Source organism: Equus przewalskii, chromosome 30 (genome assembly GCF_037783145.1).
Source record: "Equus przewalskii isolate Varuska chromosome 30, EquPr2, whole genome shotgun sequence".
In the NCBI taxonomy this organism is placed as follows: Eukaryota; Metazoa; Chordata; class Mammalia; order Perissodactyla; family Equidae; genus Equus; species Equus przewalskii.
Genome location: NC_091860.1, coordinates 32,483,754 through 32,502,080, shown reverse-complemented (window position 1 = coordinate 32,502,080; position 18,327 = coordinate 32,483,754). Strand labels below are relative to the sequence as shown.

Sequence of the window (18,327 nt, the reverse complement as noted above, 5' to 3'; positions counted from 1 at the left end):
CAAAATAGGCAACTTTTTTTTAAGTATGTAAGAATGACTGAAATTTTGTTCTTTTATGTATTTGTGTAATCTGACAAGTTGTATTATATATAGTTCACCATTAGGTGTCACTTTCTAGCATATTTTATGTTCTTAGCAATAAATTCCTCACGTTAATGCTTATCAAATTGCAAAGCTGGCACTCCTATACAAGTGCTTGAAAACTGAGAAGTTCATTTTAAAGTGGTTACTTTCTAAAACAGACATGTTCATAAATTATCATTGAATTTTTATCATCTTTTACTTCTGTGTCTAAGTCTACTCCAAACCAACAGATTTTCCTTAAGTTTTCTTTAAAACTTGAATGCTGGTGTTATTTTTTATTATTCTTTCTGTGGAGCAAAGTTTGAAACTCTTGTAAGTAGTAGGAAGAAGCAGATATTCAGGAATGCTCTAAAACATGTACAAAATTCTTCTGTTAGTAGTGTGATTCTGAAAACACCTTCTTATTCCAGGAGCCTAACCACAGGTTCACCAGAAGTGTCTCTAGATGAGCTTCAATAGCAACTGCTCGTTTTATTTGAGCTTGTCAGAGAAAGAAGGAGAGCTGACTTAGCTGTGAAAAGAAATGTAGAGGTAGAGAAAATTCAGATTCATAAGGCTCCGGTCGTGGAACACAGTGTGCTGAAGTGCTGAGAGTGATTTTCCCTCACTCATTTTCTTCCCTTAAGAGATAGAAAAGGCCAGATCAAGGAGACTTCAGCCATCCCAGAAGGTTTAATGTTTATCTGATGCCTAAGGGCCTCAGCATCATCACCTGTGTGATTTTGGAATCAGGTGTCTCAGTGGTCTAGGACATTCCTGACAGACAGATCCCTCCGTGCCCGGTTGAGTCTGAGTGTGCAGGATCACCAGACATCCAGGCTGTAACCTCGCGTTTTTTGTCAGTCTTGCTAGGGCACAGCTGGTGGCCATTTTCCTCAGTTCACTGAGAATATTGAAATTTGAGTTCAATAGCAGTGTTGTTTCCTGCTATTGAACAGCTAACACTTAATCCAAGCACATGAACATTTCTAATGTGGGTCCACCCATGTCGTCCTCTGGCATACCAACCTCCAGCCTTTCACTCAACAGCCAGAAATAACTGTCTTATATTTTCCACTAATGGTTATTTAAAAAAAGAAAGAATGGTGTTTTATTTATCAATATGTCTATATAAAATTGAAAATTTTAAACCATGACTATAATAAAGTACCAAAGAATCAGGGCATTTAAACTCCTTTTTGTATTAATCTGTCAAATTACACACAGTGTAATACCAAAAAGTGAAATGTTATGTTGTAATATTTTTGCTTTAGAATAAAATTTAAATGTATGTTTTTTTGATATATTGATATAAAGTAGCCACTTGTCCTTCTTGGGAAGACCTTTTTAACTGTTTGGTCTTGAAATGTCATTCCTTATGAAGTAATGAAGTGAATGATAATTTTTTATGAAGTAATTGGTGGTGTAGATGGTAGAAAATAAAAACTTGGCCATACTACATACTGTGTTAGTGCTCTCCAGTAATCAAGAGGTGCTGATAGTGTTACTCACTTATATTCATAATACTTGATTTTGTAATCCATGCTTTTTTTCCTGTGTTTTTGTGTATCCCTACAGCTAAAGCAGTAAACAGGTCATGGCACGTTTAACAAAAAGGCGACAGGCGGATACAAAAGCTATCCAGCATCTTTGGGCAGCCATCGAGATTATACGAAACCAGAAGCAAATTGCCAACATTGACCGTATCACAAAGTAAGTAAACTTCAACAAAAGTATCTCTGTGAAATTTCGTGTAATACCTTGGGGGTAAAAGGTCCAAAAATAACTTATTTATTATGCTAAACAACATATATTACAGAGTACTAGTCACTTTTTACTTTGCAAGAGTATATAATTGTTAGAGAAACAAATACAGAAACATACACAAGCAGCTTGTGTTTAGAGGTTTTATAAATAATTAGATAAGTAAAATATCAATGTCTACTATTTATAGTAGTTTTCTTACTTATGAAAAATTTTCTCTTGGAAACAAATCTTTAAGTCTTTTATTTAAAAGGCTTTTAGTTAATCACTTGCTTTTATGTAAACTATCTAAAAACAGTCTCATTATCCATTTTAATATAGGACAAGCATGGTTTGTATAGTAAATAGTCTTATTAGTTCATAGTGCACTAACCAAGAATTTTTAACAATTTCGTTCTATATTTCAGAAGTTATATTAAATAAATCTTGAGTTAAAAAAAAGCAAGTTCTTATTCTCTGGTTTCCAGTGCTGTTTATCTTGGTAGACAAAGATTCAGCCTAGGGAAAAATCAGACTACTTTATGAATATTCTATTTACATGTTATATACTAATTACAAGGGAGTCTCCAAATAGAACTTGATTTTGTTTTGTTATATTTGTTTCTCTGGGTATTTTTAAAAGAATAAAGCTAAATTCATCTTTTTTAAATGTTTAAATATTTTTTGGTAATTCAGGTATAATTTCTTTATATTTGTTCTTCCCACGCATTCTTTAGATGCTATCTGTAAAAATGGAAAACGCATGATTTACAGAAGCTCATTTAATTAAATGCTTATTTTTGTCCTTATTAATAAGTAAAAAAAATTGAGTACTGTATATTTTTTTCCCTAACCTATATTCTGATAAAGAAGATTATAAAGCTTACTTAAAAGAGAAGGGACAGGAGAAAGAGAAAGGATGATGCTGTATGTTGCTCTAACTCTGTATTTACCCTTTGAATATTTTAAAGTTGCCCATGTACAACAACTGGCTCCTGTAGGGTAATAGAAGAAAAAAAGTAGGTAACACCTATGTGGAATATAAGAATAAAATAAATAGTACATAATAATTGTTACTTTATGTTTTTGAATAAAGCAGATAATTTGAGGCATGGTAACTGAATACAAGCTACAGTGAGATGATATTGGTATTAAAACATTTTTTTAAAAAACCTCAAACAATCAAAAGCTGTATTTACCTATGGTTGGGATTTTTTTAAAAAACCATAGTTTATATCAAAATTACAGAAGAATGTGGAAATAAGATACTGTTCTTTGGATTTAATTTTTTTAAATTAAAGTTATTTAAGCTACTGAACTATTTCAATTACTTCTTTCTAACCCATGGCATCTTTCTCTAAAGGCCTTGGGGACATTCTCTAGGAAGCTATGGGACTCTCCCAGTGTGAGATGTACATGGTTTGGCCATCAAGATTGCTGTTAGGTTGTAGCAACCTGCTAACATGGGAGTCAGAGTATTAACCACGACAGTAGTGGGTGCCGGTGTCTTTTGGGTGATCATAACATCTGTGTGTGTTTATACATGTGTACACATGTTAATTTATAGTAAAAGATACAGAGGTTGTTAACAGAATTGCATACCTCTCCTCATTTTGCATTATGGATTGTTCATAAACATTCTCTTTTCTCCTTTCTTCATGATTACAGCCTTAAGGGTGCCAAAGCTTATTTTTCTACATGTCCTAAGGCCCATAGATCTTAAGATAAATATGAATAAATTTATTTACCTACCAAATAGTCATTGTTTTATCAGAATCATCTACAGATGAAAGCAAACTAAGAAAATCAGAGGGTGAGTGAGTGGTTCCCAGTATTTCTTCTGCCTCATTTCATCTGAGAGTATGCATATTGCTTTTTATTACAAGGATGTACTTCATAGTGTCCTGTACTTCTTTAACAACTTTAGTCATATGTGTAATTATTTCTCTGCCAGACCATCAGCCCCAAGAAGAAGCCATCTAGACAGTTGCCTAGCCCAGTGCCTTGGCTTCTCAGTAGTGTTAATGTCCTTGCTCATTACCCTTGCCAAGGCAAGTTAGGAAGAAGCATTGGGCCATTACAGGAAGTCAGATCTTCTGCTTTAAAGCTTAATATTCGTATTTTGTATTCTAAATAGGTAAATACTTTTCAAGCCTTAGATTAATTTTAGATCAAGTTGCTCTGCTTAGTTAAAGCCAGATCTGAACATTGAAGTATCTTTTAATCTTTACAAATATCTTAAGTTACTGAAGGCTGTAGTAGAGTTATTGTAAAGAATGCATATGTAGTCATTAAATTTCATTCTATATGATGACTGGTGAGTGACTCCGTTATAAAAATAAAAGCTAGACAGCTTTGGTCACACATTAAAACTTTTGGACTTGGGGTCATGGTTCTTTATAATAATTGGAAGCCTGGCACACCCTAAACACTATAGTTTACTTCTGTGTAATGTTTTAGTTCTGCTTGCTTTTGTTTTTCTTTGATGTGTCTTTTAAGTCACTTTCAATCTATAGGTTTCTCATCATCTTTTTTTGTTGTCTTTGTATTTATTTATTGAAGAAACTGGTTCCTTTGCTCTGTGGTTTCCCTTAGTCTGGCTTCTGCTGATTGCATCCCTGCGGAGGACTTGAATCTGTTGCTCGTTCTCCTGCGTTTCGTGGAAGTTGATAGTTGACCCAGAGGCTTGGGGGCGGGTGGGGCCAGACTCCTTCGTAGATGGTGATGTGTTCTGCTCTCCTGAGGCCATAATGTCTGTTGTTTCTTGTCTAGTGAGGTTAGTAGCCTTGATGCACAGTGGCTGCATCCAGTCATTCTGTAAAGATTGCAAAATGGTGATAATCTAATTTTATCTTTCATTTTTTAACTGGAGTGCTTCTATAGAGACAAACTTCCCATCGCATACTGTTTGGTTACCCTGTGGTACGGTTCATAGCAGAAAATCAGAATAAGTGTTTGATTCTTTTCCTTTATTTACCAGTTTTCAAAAAGCATCCATTAATGGTAACCAATTAGTTTTTTTAAAATGTCATTTGGAATTTATGCATTTAAATATATTTGGTATATTTCAATCCATTTCTGACATAATCCCTATTGAAGCTCAAATTTCCCATCTTTGACCAGTTGGAACTGCGTTACATTGCCTCTTGAAGCTCCTTTCTGCTTTCTGATGCTCCAGGACTTTTCAGCCTCATCTTGTATATACCTTTCCCCAGATTTCTCCAAGGGGCTCTGGTTTCTTTCATTAGAAATGGTATTTCAGGGGCACTTCCTTGCCCTCATTGTGCTTGTTGCTGCTAGATTGATCTCTCTTTCTGGGCCTTTCAGTGGACAGTTATGAAATAAATATATGACTTGAATGTATGGCTACTGGGTTTTACTTAACTCTTCTGTCTAAAATCTTTCTCTTTTCTTACACAGTAAGGGTCATGGTTATCAAGGACATTGTGAATGATAGCATTTAAGAATGTAATGTAATTACTCAGTTATTTTATCCAATGTTATAATACCAAGTTATTTGACAATAACAACGGCAGCAGAATAACCAATAATATGTTTCATGGAAACCATATAAATTGCTTTATCCATTGTTTTTAAACAATTATGCTGATTCTAAACTCTAAGACAATATAGCAGTTACATATTATACTTTCTTCCTTATAACTGCCATTTAGTCTTATTTGTACAAGTAAGTATGTATTTTCATGCTTACCACTAGTCCTTATGTTGATATCTAAAGTTCATTCTCTAGTAGATTGTTTTCTTCTTTTTTCCTGTGTTTTATTGAGATATAATTGACAGACCATTGTGTTAGTTTAAAATGTACAATATAATGATTTGATATATGTATATATTGCAAAATGATCACCACAGTAAATTTAGTTAACATCTGTCACCTCACATAGTTAGTTTTTTTTCTTGTGATGAGAACTTTTATGATTTAATCTCTTAGTAACTTTCAAATGTACAATACAGTATTATTAATTGTAGTCACCATCTGTACATTCTGTCCCCATGACTTATTTATCTTATAACTGGAAGTTTGTACCTTTTGACCCGCTTCATCCATTTTGCTCACCCCCAACCCCCACCCCTGGCAACCACCAATCTGTTTTCTGTATCTATGAGTATGAGTTTTTTAGATTTCACCTATAAATGAGATCATACAGTATTTATCTTTCTCTGTCTTATTTTACTTAGCATAATGCCCTCAGGATCCATCCACATTGTCACAAAATGATAGGATTTCTTTCTTTTTTTATGGCTGAGTAATAATTATATTGCGTGTGTGTCTATATATACATGACATTTCCTTTATACATTCATCCATCAGTGGACATTTAGGTTATTTCCATGCCATGGCTGTTGTAAATAATGCTTCTATGAACGTGGGGGTGCAGATATCTTTTTGAGATAGTGATTTTATTTCCTTTGCATGTATACCCAGAAGGGGAATTGCTGGATCATAAGGTAGTTCTACTGTTAATTTTTTGAGAAACCTCCATACTGTTTTCTATAGTGGCAGCACCATCTAGTAGATTCTTAATCAAGACTTCATGGGAACAACTTTTTGAGTTCTTGCATGTTAGTAACAGTCTTACTGGTTTGCAGCCTTTTTACTTGAAAGCCAGTGAAGACGTGCTTTTGATGTAAGTATGGATTTTATACTAGTCTCTCCCAGCATTATGAGCAAGTTAGTGTCACTGGGAGAGGTCACATTATTTTTTGTTGACTGCTGGAAAAAGCAGTTGAACCTTCAGGTTTGCTTCCTGTCTTGAATAACTTTGACTTTGTGTTTCTAGAGGTGGTCACATTTGTGACTAGCATGATTAGACTAACTTGGATTGGTAGACTAGTCCTGTTCAAGTTAATGTTTCAGATGAGGGCATCATTTAATTACATATATTGCTTACTTTAGGGTCAAACCCCAGTTAGAAAATGTGACCTCTGACCTATTATGACATGTTTGGCATTGAAATTTATGAGTTCTCCTGGAGTTCTTCCTGTCACTACAGACATAAGCCCAATTTGTAAGTCCTCTTTGTGTGTAGGTTGCCTTTGAAGTTGCAGCTAGGTATACATTATTTCTTTCTTTCTTTATTAGAACTTAATTTTATTAAACCCATCATTTCTAGGAACTGGTTACTAAAATTATAATTTTGCTTTCTCTCTGTCAATTTCTATTCCCTCATTAGATTTATTGTAGAGGGGGATAATGGCCATTGCCTAAGTTACTTTTTTGGAAATAAGTTAGTAAAAAAACTACCAGTTAATATGGTGTATATGTAATCCCAAAATATAGGATTTAATCCCAATATATGCAATCCCAAGAATTCTTCACAGAATTACTAACTACATTCTCATTTCAATCTACATTGATTTATTCTTTCTTACATATCTTTTTATGGTAGCAGATTGGCAGGTACAGTTTACCACTGTTGACAATATTTTTTTATTTTGCATAATAACAACCTTAGAGAAGAAGTAACTGATTCTGAATAACCGTATCCACAGTTCCATGGTGAGTTTCTTCCATGATGCCAAATCCTTAAGGCCCTCATCTTGGCTTGGATTCTTGTCTAGCTGTTTTCATATTTGACATTTCTCTGCAGTTCTGTGAAGGAAACATACAGACAAGGCACAGAAAAGTGTAAATAACCATTAGAGAATAAAATAGTACCAAAAAATACGAGAGCCATCATAGACAGAATACGGCTCAGCCCTACATTGGGGGGGATGTATTAATAACACTATAGGCCTTATTTGAGGGGGGTCACTGTGAGAGGCCTTGTGAAGGGTATGGAATTAGTTGGGCCTTGGAAGTTAGATGGAATTTGCTGAGGCTGAGAGGAGAGTCAAAGCAGAGGTACTGTAGGGTTTTAAGGGAAAGGAGATAAAAAGGCAAAGAGAGGGGCCAGCCCCGTGGCATAGTGGTTAAGTTCACACGCTCTACTTCAGTGGCCCGGAGTTCGCAGGTTTGGATCCCCGGCGCGGACCTAGTACTGCTCGTCAGGCCATGCTGTGGCGGCATCCCACGTAAAATACAGAAAGATTGGCACAGATGTTAACTCAGTGACAGTCTTCCTCAAGCAAAAAGAGAAAGATTGGCAATAGATGTTATCTCAGGACCAATCTTCCTCACACACACACACAAAAAGGCAGAGAGGAGAGCCAGAGTAGGAAAGTCTTTAATGCCAGCATTGAGATTTTTATCATATAACTAGAGGGGAATGGAATATAGAAATGGTAAAAGTGAAATACACTGATTTTTTTCCCTCCCCAGATAGACTGAATAGTCTCCTTAAATGTATCTTGAGTCCACCTGCTCTTCCCTATCCTGTCCTGGGTTTTAGCCCTTGTCATTTCCTGCCTGTGCAGTAGCAACAGGTTCCTAATTGGGCTTCCAGCTTCCTGGTCTTGGTAGTCTCTGTTTCTTCCTGTCATTGGTGTCAGAGAGATTTTTCTAAAACACCATCTTATCAAATGCTGCATGATTGAAAGCCTTTTTCTGTTGCCATGAAGTCCAAATTCCTGTGCAAGGTATTAATCTCTCAGCTTTCCTCTTCCGCACTGTCTCCTGCTACTTCCCACTCAGGGTGCTACACTCCAAACACAGTGGGCTCTCCCCAGGTCCTCAGATCCACGGTTTTCTACACTCTGCCTGGGATGTTGGTCCTCCTGGACTTGCCTACTAGGCCAACTCCTCTTTCAGGTCACATCTCCTAGAAAGTCATTCCTGACACCTTTATGTCAACCTATGCCTCACATTTTATCAGTTATTTTTCTAGATTTTAGGTCTGATTATGTTGTTCTTAAATCATCTTTTGATTTCCCCATTGTGTATAAAGTGCAAATACCTGAACAGGACATTTGTGCAGAGCCCTTCACAATTAGACCCTGCCCTGCCTTTCCCCACTCAGAGTTCCATCTGATGAGACTGCTCTCAATTCCCTGGGTGCTCTATTGTTTTGATTCTTTATTTTGTGTTTTTCCTTTGTTAATGCACAGAAAATTCCCTTTCTTTTAAGATACAACTCAAATATCATCTCCTTTGAAATACTGATTCATTCTTTAACCAATCCCGTTCCTCTTAGTCTTTGCTCACATAGTAATACATATAAAATTCAATTTTATTATTCATTATAGTCTCTATGATCTTTAAAAAATATTTCTGATTCCTTTGCTGATTGTGAGCACCTTGAGGGTAGGCCATCCATCTTTCCTGTCTTTGGATCTTAGAGTGAAGCATAGTAACTGGGAAAAGGCACTGAGAAAAGATTTCTTAAGAATAATAAATATTCAATTGCATTAACTGCAGAAGTAATTTCAAGGAGGATAATAATATTTGAGAACATTGAATCATTATTTTGTGACAAGCACTATGGTTTATATGATTTATCTCATTTAATTTTCACAACAACTCCGTGAGGTATATTGTCATTATCCTCATTTTGCTGGTGAAGATGGTAAAGCTTAGGTAGGTGAAATTAATTGCCTAAAGCCACACAGGTTGTCGGTGGCAGAACTGAAATTTGAATACGGGTCTATCTGTTGTCATAGTCCAAGCTCTTAACCATTAAATGTTCCCTTTGATATTTAGTAAATTTATATTTGTATCCTTGCAAATGTTGGACGTTTTTAAAATACTGTCGTCTACGTGATGCTTCCATATTATCTCATTTCATCCTAACAGCAACTCTGACATTCAAATTAGCCCCACTTTGTAGGTGAGCAATATAAGGCTGTATGAGTAAATTATTTGTCCCGGGTTAAGTGTTAGAATTAGGAAGAAGCCCCCCCTTCAGAGTACATTCTAAATCTTTACATAAATTTGTTGATGAAGGATCTACAAAATGCTGTTTAGGTTTTCAAGTTTATTACTTTTTGTTCAATTTTAAAATAAAATATTTGTGAGGCTGGCCCCGTGGCCGAGGGGTTACTCTTTTCATCTTGTAAAACTGAAACTCATTACGTATTAGACAGTAACTCTCTGTTCTCTCCTCCCCCTAGTCCCTGGCAACCAGAATTCTACTTTTTGTCTTTATGATTTTGACTTCTCTAAGTACCTCTTAGAAGTGGAATCATGCAATATTTGTCTTCTTGTGACTGGCTGATTTCTCTTACCATGATGTTCTCTAGGTTCATCCGTGTTGTACAATGTTGCAGAATTTCCTTCCTTCTTAAGGCTAAATAATATTCCGTTATATGTATATACCACATTTTCGTTACCCATCTACCCATCAATGGACACCTGGGTTGCTTCCTTGTTTTAGCTATTGTGAATAATGCTATAAACGTGGGTGTGCAAATTTCTCTTTGAGACCCTGCTTTCAGTTCTTTTGGGTATATACTCAAAAGTGGAATTCTGTATCACATGATGTCTATTTTCAGTTTTTTGAGGAGCCTCCAGACTGTTTTACACAGTGGCTATACCAGTTTACATTCCTGCCAGCAGTGCACATGAGTTCCAAATTCTCTGCATCCTCACCAACACTTGTTTCCTCTTTGTTTGGTAGTAGCCGTCCGAATAGGTATGAGATGGTAGCTCATTCTAGTTTTGGTTTGCATTTCTGTAATGATTAGTGATTTTAAGCATCTTTTTATGTGCCTGTTGACCATTCATATGTCTTCTTTGGAGTAATATCTATTTGAGTCCTTTGCCCATTATTCAATCAGGTTGGTTGTTTATTTGTTGTTGAGTTTTAGGAGTTCTCTATATAGTCTTGATATTAATCCCTTATCAAATATATGATTTGCACATATTTTCTCCCATTAGTGGGTTGCCTTTTTACTCTGTGGATAGTGTCTTTTGATGTACAAAATTTTTAGGGTTTTTTTTTTCTTTCTGGTGAAGAAGATTGGCCTTGAGCTAACGTCTGTGCCAGTCTTCCTCTATTTTGTATGTGGGATCCCACTACAGCATGGCTTGATGAGTGGTGTATAGAGGTCCACACCTGGTATACGAACCCTGGGCCGCTGAAGTGGAGCATGCTAACTTAACCACTACCCCACGAGGCCAGCCCCCTAAATTTTTAGATTCTAGTGAAGTCCAGTTTGTCTATTTTTTCTTTTGTTGCCTGTGCCTTTGGTGTCGTATCCAAGAAATCATTGCCAAATCCAATCTCTTAAAGCTTTTGTCCTATGTTTCCTTCTAAGAGTGTTATTGTTTTAGGTCTTACATTTAGGTCTTTGATTCATTTTGAGTTAATTTTTGTATGTGGTATTAGATGAGGGTCCAACTTCATTCTTTTGCACGTGGATACACAGTTTTCCCAGCACCATTTTTTGAAAAGACTGTCCATTCTCCATCGAGTGGTCCTGGCACCCTTATCAAAAATCTTTTGACTGTATATGCAAGGGTTTATTTCTGGGCTCTCTATTCTACTCCACTGCTCTATGTGTCTGTCTTTATGCCATACCACTCTATTTTGATTACTGTAGCTTTGTAGTAGGTTTTGAAATCAGGAATTATGAGTCCGTATTTTTTCTTTTTTTTTCAGGATTATTTTGGCTATTTAGGGTGTGTTGAGATTCCATATGTATTTTAGGATGGGTTTTTCTATATCTGAAAAAACTATCGTTGGGATTTTGATAGGGTTTGCAAAATCGCTTTGGGTAATATTGACATTTTAACAATGTTAAATCTTCTAATCCACGAACATAGGATGAATCTCCATTTATTTATTTCTTTAATTTCTTTCAGCAGTGTTTTGTAGTTTTCATTGTACAGGTTTTTCTCCTTTTTGGTTAAGTTAATTCCTAAGTATTTTATTCTATTTGATGCTATTGTAAATAAAATTATTGTCATAATTTCCTTTTCTCATTGTTCATTGTTCCTGTATAGAAATGTAGCTGATTTTCGTGTATTCACTTTGTATCCTGCTGCTTTGCTGAATTCATTTATTGTTTACAACAACTTTTTTGTGGAGTCTTTAGAGTTTGCAACATATAAGATAATATCATCTGCAGAGAGATTTTTACTTCTTCCTTTCCAATTTAGGTGCCTTTTATTTCTTTTTCTTGCCTAGTTGCTGTGGCTAGAACTTCCAATACTGTTTTTAATAGGAGGAGTGAGAGTGGGCATCCTTGTCTTGTTTCTAATCTTATAGGAAAAGCTTTCAGTCTTTCATCATTAAGTATGATGCTCACTATAAGTTATTCATATATGGCTTTTATTATGGTGAGAGAGTTTCCTCTATACCCAATTTTTTTATTGTTTTTATCATGAAAGGGTGTTGGATTTTGTCAGATGCTTTTTCTGCATCTGTTGAGATGATCACGATTTTTATCTTTGATTCTATTAATGTGATGTATCACACTTATTGATTTGCATATGTTGAAGCATCCTTGCATCTATAAAGCACCTAGTGGCAAAGCATTATTATTAAAAATTTTTTCTTATTTCTAAAAGTAACATAACCATATTGCAGGATACTTGGAAAACAGAAAGCAGAAAAATAATCACCTGTTAATTTCTCTACCCAAATTCAAGTAAGGGACCTGTTTTGATTTATTTATTTCTGGTCATTTTTCACGTGTGTGTTTTGTCTGCAACATTATTTAGCCTTTTTCCGTGTTGTCATGTGGTCACCATAAATTATTAGTGGAAATGGTTGTGCAGTATTTCATGTGGTGAGACTGTTTCATAATGTACTTTGGAAGGGAGGAGGGATGAGAAGCAAGGTAAATGTTTATTGTAAGGTTTACATTACATTGTCTTATTTACTGTCAAAACAACCACATAGGGTTGACACTATTAATTTTATTTTATAGATATGCACATTGAGATGCAGAGAGGTTAAATAACTTGTCCGGGGTCATGCAGCTAGCAAAGGGTAGAGCTGATGTTTGAACCTATATCTGTGTGACCTCAGAGGCCATGCTTGTTCCACTATACTTTGATGTTGCCTCCACTTGTCATCTGTTGAGTTCTTATAACAGCTCTAAGGGTTCCAGTTATACAAATATCCAGTAATACAAATGATGAGGTTAAAGCTTAGAGGGATAAAAAGTAATTAGTGCAGGAACCATTTATTTAGAATGTATTAAGTGCGAGGCACTGGGCTGAGCATCTTACATTCATTACCTCATTTAGCTTTTATTACAGTCCTGTAGGTATGTATTATCTGCCTTTTTATCATCATGCTGCCCTGATTATATTCTTGGATAACTTGAGTGTTTCCAGTTTTTTCATTGTGTTCACTAATATCCTTGCATTATAACCTTTCCCCATGTTTTGAATTGTTTCCTTATGATGGACACTCAGGTTGTCTCCAGTTTCCCTCCACCACAAATAGCCGTGCATTGCTCCAACTCTTCACTACCACAAATAACAGTGTTTCCTTTTTGATCTACGTGAGGAATTTGTTAGTATGTGTATTCAGGAACAGAATTCTTCCTTGATTATAGGATGTGCCTATACTTAATTTGACTAAGCTTTCAAGAGAAGATATTCACTCTGCATCTTCATTAGTGCACAGAGTTCCATTTCCCCTTATGTCTGTGTATACTTGGGATTGTTGAGTTGCACAGATTTTGTCACTCAGATATTTTAATTTGCATTTCTGTGTTTATTAATGATTTTAGGCAACTCTTGGTGTTCTCAGAAGATGTGTATTCTTATGCTTTGCCCCTGTTCCCATTGGCTTTGTTCTCTCTTTGTGTTGATTTGCAGCAGCTCTTGTTATTTTAGATATTATTTACTTATACACTTCATGCTTTATAAACATCTTTTCTTACTCTTTCATCTGTTTAACTTTTCTCAGTGTTCTTTGTTGAACAGAAATTTTTAATTTTGATATGATCACATTTAATATTTTTGCCTAACGTTTTGTGCTTTTGAAATTTTATTTAACGAATTCTTCTTCTTAATAAGGCCACAAGAATATTCTACGTTTTCTTTTATTAACTTTATAGTTTTACCTTTCACTGTTAGATCTTTAATTCATCTGTCATTCTATTCTTATTTGGTGGTAGGAAAGGATCCAGTTTTATTTTTCTCTGTATAAGAAGTCTGCCTTCTGCTTTAGAATTTAAACTTTAGAGGCTTGATAGGTAAGGATCTTTTTCTGTTTGGTGTATCGGTGCGTGCCAAGCACCAAAAAATGGTGACTAGCACATGGTATTCACTCAGCAGTCTTCAATGATACTTGTAAAATGTTAAGTGAATGTAGGCTCTTTTCCTGCAGCCAGTTGTCCTTTCAACTGAAAGCTTTGAAAGTTTTAATAGAACTAGACTAGTTCTAATATCAGCTATCCTATAACTAGCTCTGTTTTCTTGAGGAAGTCACTTTCCTTCCTTTATCTGCAAATTAATGCCCCTGTGTAACCACTGTCTTAATCAAGATGTAGAAGTTTTCATCACTCCGAGAAGTCCTTTTGTACTTTTTTGTGGTGAGTTCACCTGCCCTAAGCCCCAGTGATCACTGATTTGCTTTCTGTCGCAGTGATGAGCTTTGCTTGTTCTAGAATTTTATATAAATGGAATCATACATTCATGATAAGCTTTTCTCGGTCAGCATGTTTTGAGATTGTTTTGCTGCATATATTGGTAGCTCATTCTTTTTCATTGCTAAGTAGAATTTCATTATATGGACATAACACAGTTTTTAAAATCCATTCGCCTGCTGATGGACATTTGGGATGTTTCCATTTGGGGGCTATTCTGATAAAAGCTGCAGTGTACTTTCATGTACAGGTATAGGTGATGTGTTATTTGGACAAATATGCAAAAGTAGAAAGCCTGTAATTGGGTAAGTGTAAAAGAGTGCTATTAGTAGCTATACTGGTACAACATGTGAACTAGACAGTCCAGGAAAAAAAGGTAGAAGGTGGGTGGTATTCAGTATGTGTGTGTGTGTGTACATTGTTTTCATATATGTATATCAAATAAATATACACAGTATATTTTATTAGAACTTCCTTTGTTCCAAAAATATTTTGGTGACATTTAGAAAAAGATGTAAGTAGAGTAAGATAATGTATGAGCAGAGAGAGAAGGCTGAGGAAAAGAGAAATGAGGTTCGAACATAAAGTCGAGTCAGAAAGAAAGCTAACAGAGGAAGGTTTTCCATGAAGCACCACAACTTGTTAAGGATGTTACAAACCTGGCTTTCCATTTTCTAGAGGCTAGTCCAAAGGGGAGCCTCAAATTTTAATAATGCCCATTAGGGAATCAATCGCTGAGGTGAACCATAGCTGTTTCCAATAGTACTAAAACCCAGAAAGAAATGTATTCCTGGAGTTTCCGTAACATTGACCATTTATATTTGTTGCAAAGCTCATGTCAGATGGCAGAATCCAGTCCTGTCTGAGAGTGGTGCTCCTCTTTTATAAAGGGTAGGCCAGAGTGGTGCTCCTCTTCTGTAAAGAGTGGGCCAGAGTGGTGCTCCTCTTCTGTAAAGAGTGGGCCAGAGTGGTGCTCCTCTTCTGTAAAGGGTGGGCCAGAGTGGTGCTCCTCTTCTGTAAAGGGTGGGCCAGAGTGGTGCTCCTCTTCTGTAAAGGGTGGGCCAGAGTGGTGCTCCTCTTCTGTAAAGGGTGGGCCAGAGTGGTGCTCCTCTTTTATAAAGGGTAGGCCAGAGTGGTGCTCCTCTTCTGTAAAGGGTGGGCCAGAGTGGTGCTCCTCTTCTGTAAAGAGTGGGCCAGAGTGGTGCTCCTCTTCTGTAAAGGGTGGGCCAGAGTGGTGCTCCTCTTCTGTAAAGGGTGGGCCAGAGTGGTGCTCCTCTTCTGTAAAGGGTGGGCCAGAGTGGTGCTCCTCTTCTGTAAAGGGTGGGCCAGAGTGGTGCTCCTCTTCTGTAAAGGGTGGGCCAGAGTGGTGCTCCTCTTCTGTAAAGGGTGGGCCAGAGTGGTGCTCCTCTTCTGTAAAGGGTGGGCCAGAGTGGTGCTCCGGTGCTGACTGTGCTGTGTCCCAAGAGGAAACTGAAATGTAAAACTTGCACTATATTTCTATTTCAGGTGTGAAACGGCTACGTTATCCTCCAACCTGTGGTGATTTTTTGCATCATTACACCGCTATGGATTTTCATTAGTTGTATCATTGTTATAAACTGGGAACATTTTTAAAAGTTAGTACAATTTTTGGATAGACCTGAGTGAATAATGTAAAAAGAAGGAGCAAGCTGTAAAATGTGTAATTCATCATTATTGAAATTGAGACTTTTTGAACTTAAAATATTTCCCTTTTGATAAAATGAAACTCATGTTAACAATAAAATAAATAGTATATGTATCAGAGGAAAAATGTTTTTCCCACAAAATGAAAACTTTGCCTGTAATGGAAGTGATGTCTAAGTTTCCACCTAACTTTAAAATAACTAAAGATTTTATTTTACCAATTTTAATTAAAGTCACCACGTAAATAATAGAGGTCACGTTCTAAGGTAAATAATTTACAGTGTGCTATTTGGGGTAATCAAAATAGAGCAATTTTTGAAAGAAAAAGTATTTTTCATGCCTTTACTATTAATGATAAAAATAATGGAAAGGGTGTTTTTTTTTGGTGGTTATTTATTAATCCCCCCAAATCTTCGAAGTGTATCTATATTCAGTAACCACTGTGAATTATTTTTAACTAGTTGAGAGATTGGGGAAATTAAGATTTAGCAGTTATGGTCACACAGGAATTATGAAAAGGATATAAAAAAACTAAAAAATTTTACCTCTCTTTGTCGCCTTTTTTCCTGGATAGTCATTCTGGAGGTCTGTGGTGAATAAAGAGTTTTGTGTCTAGTATTTAGCGAGAGGGACAGAACTATGCAAGAAGATGTGTTATATTCTAGCCTAGGACCTGCAAAACGAATAGATACTTGCATGTTGCATGTTCTTGCAACTTTGTATGCCTGTTTTGATTGTGTGCCAGGTCCCCGTGTGAAATAGAGATAGGTAGAAATGCAGGCTCTAGGGTGATGCTGTCTTCCTCTAGAATGTGTGTTTACTTCTGGTAGGTGTATCAGCTATTGAAGTCACATTAATCTAATTAGAAATTGACTTGATCTGGTGCCTTTGTGGACCAGTCTCTTTCTAGCTGTCCTAAGCATAGTCCCTCAGAATCGCAGCCCAAAGTCTGTGTGTTTTTACCAGGACTCCCTCTCCCAGCAGGTCTGAACCATAGGTTTTGTCGCCCTGTCCCTGTGAGGCTGTCAAAAGCTCCACTTAGCTTCTGAGACTCTCAGTTGCCTCTTCCAGAATTGGCAGATGCTCCTAAATTGAATGAATTATTTTTTAATGTTTTGTTTGCTTTCTAGTTTTCAGTGGAAGGATTATCTGAATAACCTAATCAACCATCACTACTAACAGAACTTTCTCTCTATTTATACACACATATATATACTTTTAAATCTTATCTTTTTATTATCTTTAATATTATACTGAGCATTTTCTCACACCATTATGGGTTTTTTTTTTTAATTTTTATTGAGTTAATGATAGGTTACAATCTTGTGAAATTTCAGTTGTACATTATTCTTTGTCAGTCATGTTGTAGGTGCACCCCTTCACCCTTTGTGCCCACCCCCCAACCCCCCTTTCCCCTGGTAACCACTAATCGGTTCTCTTTGTCTGCATTTTTAAATTCCTCATATGAGTGGAGTCATACAGAGATTGTCCTTCTCTATCTGGCTTATTTCACTTAACATAATTCCCTGAAGGTCCATCCATGTTTTTGCAAATGGGACGATTTTGTTCTTTTTTACAGCTGAGTAGTATTCCATTGTGTGTATTTACCACATCTTCTTTAGCCAGTCATCAGTTGATGGGCACTTAGGTTGCTTCTATGTCTTGGCTATTGTAAATAATGCTGCAATGAACATTGGGATACATGGGACTTTTGGAATTGCTGACTTCAAGTTCTTTGGCTAGATACCCAGTAGTGGGATGGCTGGATCGTATGGTAGTTCTATTTTTAATTTTTTGAGGAATCTCCATACTGTTTTCCATAGTGGCTGCACCAGTTTGCATTCCCACCAACAGTGTATGAGGGTTCCTTTTTCTCCACAACCTCTCCAACATTTGTTACTATTAGTTTTAGATATTTTTGTCATTCTAACGGGTGTAAGGTGATATCTTAGTGTAGTTTTGATTTGCATTTCCCTGATGATCAGCGATGATGAACATCTTTTCATGTGCCTATTGGCCATCCGTGTATCTTCTTTGGAGAAATGTCTGTTCATGTCTCCTGCCCATTTTTTGATCCGGTTGTTTGATTTTTTGTTGTTGAGTTGTGTGAGTTCTTTATGTATTATGGATATTAAACCTTTGTCAGATGTATGACTTGCAAATATTTTTTCCCCAGTTAGTGGGTTGTTTTTTTGTTTCAATCCTTGTTTTCCTTTGCCTTGAAGAAGCTCTTTAGTCTGATGAAGTCCCATTTGTTTATTCTTTCTATTGTTTCCCTTCTCTGGGAAGACATGGTGTCCAAAAAGATCCTTTTAATACTGATGTCAAAGAGTGTACTGCCTACATTTTCTTCTAGAAGTCTTATGGTTTCAGGTCTCACCTTTAGGTCTTTGATCCATTTTCTGTTTA

At 36.2% G+C, this 18,327-nt stretch overlaps 1 protein-coding gene across 49 annotated transcripts in view; it reads left to right on the top strand.

Moving 5' to 3' along the window:
* The window catches only part of ZMYND11 (zinc finger MYND-type containing 11), a 116,238-nt gene that overhangs the window by 37,635 nt on the left and 60,276 nt on the right, over window positions 1-18,327 (top strand). For 42 of the 49 annotated variants that reach the window (XM_008522118.2, XM_008522121.2, XM_008522120.2 and 39 more), the window contains exon 2: window positions 1,642-1,776. The exons of the other annotated variants lie outside the window; for them this stretch is intronic. In XM_008522118.2, coding sequence (XP_008520340.1) covers window positions 1,661-1,776 — 116 coding nt within the window. In that variant the 5' untranslated portion in view covers window positions 1,642-1,660. The remainder of the gene's footprint in view (window positions 1-1,641; window positions 1,777-18,327) is intronic. 49 annotated transcript variants of the gene reach the window in all.